At 59.6% G+C, this 1,200-nt stretch overlaps 1 protein-coding gene across 5 annotated transcripts in view; it reads left to right on the top strand.

The window, feature by feature from the left end:
* Nucleotides 1-1,200, top strand: part of LOC109297943 (phospholipid-transporting ATPase ID-like) — a 98,564-nt gene extending 97,364 nt beyond the window's left edge. For all 5 annotated transcript variants that reach the window (XM_019518031.1, XM_019518034.1, XM_019518033.1 and 2 more), the window contains exon 28: nt 646-1,200. In XM_019518031.1, the coding sequence (XP_019373576.1) occupies nt 646-861 (216 nt within the window). In that variant the 3' untranslated portion in view covers nt 862-1,200. The remainder of the gene's footprint in view (nt 1-645) is intronic.

The raw sequence follows: 1,200 nt of genomic DNA, 5'->3' as shown, positions 1-1,200 counted from the left end.
AGACCACTTGGGTTTTGCTGACTGGAGCCAAGGCATTGCTGCTGCTGCTAATGCTCACATACATACACATACAAATGCAGGCATGTAGGCGTGCCTGTACACATGGATATGTGTGCGTACATGTGTGCACATATATATGCCCATGCACACATGACCCCTTGGGTTTGCTGACTGGAGCCAAGGCATTGCTGCTGCTGCTAATGTTCACACACATATACAAGCACATGCAGGTGTGTATGCATGCCTGTGCACATACATGCACATACACACATGCACACGACCCCTTGGGTTTCTCAAAGCCGTGGAATGGATTGGACCCCAAATCCTGCCCAACCAGCCCCTGTACTAGGCAGGTTGCTCCAGACCCCCGGCTGGTCCTGGAGGGGACTGGGGACCTGCAGTGCCCAGATCGGCCCTGTGCTCAGGGAGGCACGTGCAGTTGGTCCAAACCCGTTGTCCAACTTGTTAGCCAAACTATGCAGTTGATCCTGACACAGCGCCAGGCATTGCACTTGAACCCGCCGCAGGCAAAGCGTGGGGTGCATTTCGTCGCTCCGTTCTGGCGCGGTCCCCAGGGTGCTGCTGGGCAGTGACAGCCAGTCCCCCCCAGCTCTCCTGGCTCAGCTGGATGCTTTCTACTTCCAGGTCCTACAGAAGATAAAGGAGGATAAGAAGCGGCCCCTGCCCCCCTCGCCCAAGAGGCGCCTACGCCGGACCAGCACCCGCCGCTCGGGTTATGCCTTCTCCCACCAGCACGGCTTCGGCGCCCTCATCATGTCGGGCAGGAACATGCGGCCGAAGTCGCCCTTTGCCGCCACAGGGACGTTTTCCCCCAACAGCGAGAAAAGCCGGCACAAGTGAGAGCAAGGAAGAGACGCCAGCTGTGCTCCACACAGCTGCCCGGACACAGCCCTGCACCGGGGCTCAGGGCCTTCTCCTTTCATCCGTGCTGCTCTGTGACTTGTGCTCCCAGGCCGAGGGGCACGGGGGCAATTCTGCTCCTGCAGGCCGGCAAGGGGTGGGAGCGCATGGTGCAAAGCTGGGTGCGCTCACGAGATTGCCCGTGGTGCCATCCTTTCATCCCTTGATGCAATACCTCAGAGCACGGCGATGCTGTGGGGGAGGGAGGCTTGGTGTTGGAAACTCTCCCATCCCCACGGCTTTGCGTCTGCTGTGAGCGATGGCAGGGGGATCCCAGGC

Source organism: Gavialis gangeticus, unplaced genomic scaffold (assembly GCF_001723915.1).
Source record: "Gavialis gangeticus isolate Ggan-Ray unplaced genomic scaffold, GavGan_comp1, whole genome shotgun sequence".
In the NCBI taxonomy this organism is placed as follows: Eukaryota; Metazoa; Chordata; order Crocodylia; family Gavialidae; genus Gavialis; species Gavialis gangeticus.
Note: the sequence above shows the minus strand (reverse complement) of the source record. Positions and strands in the feature narration are given on the sequence as shown.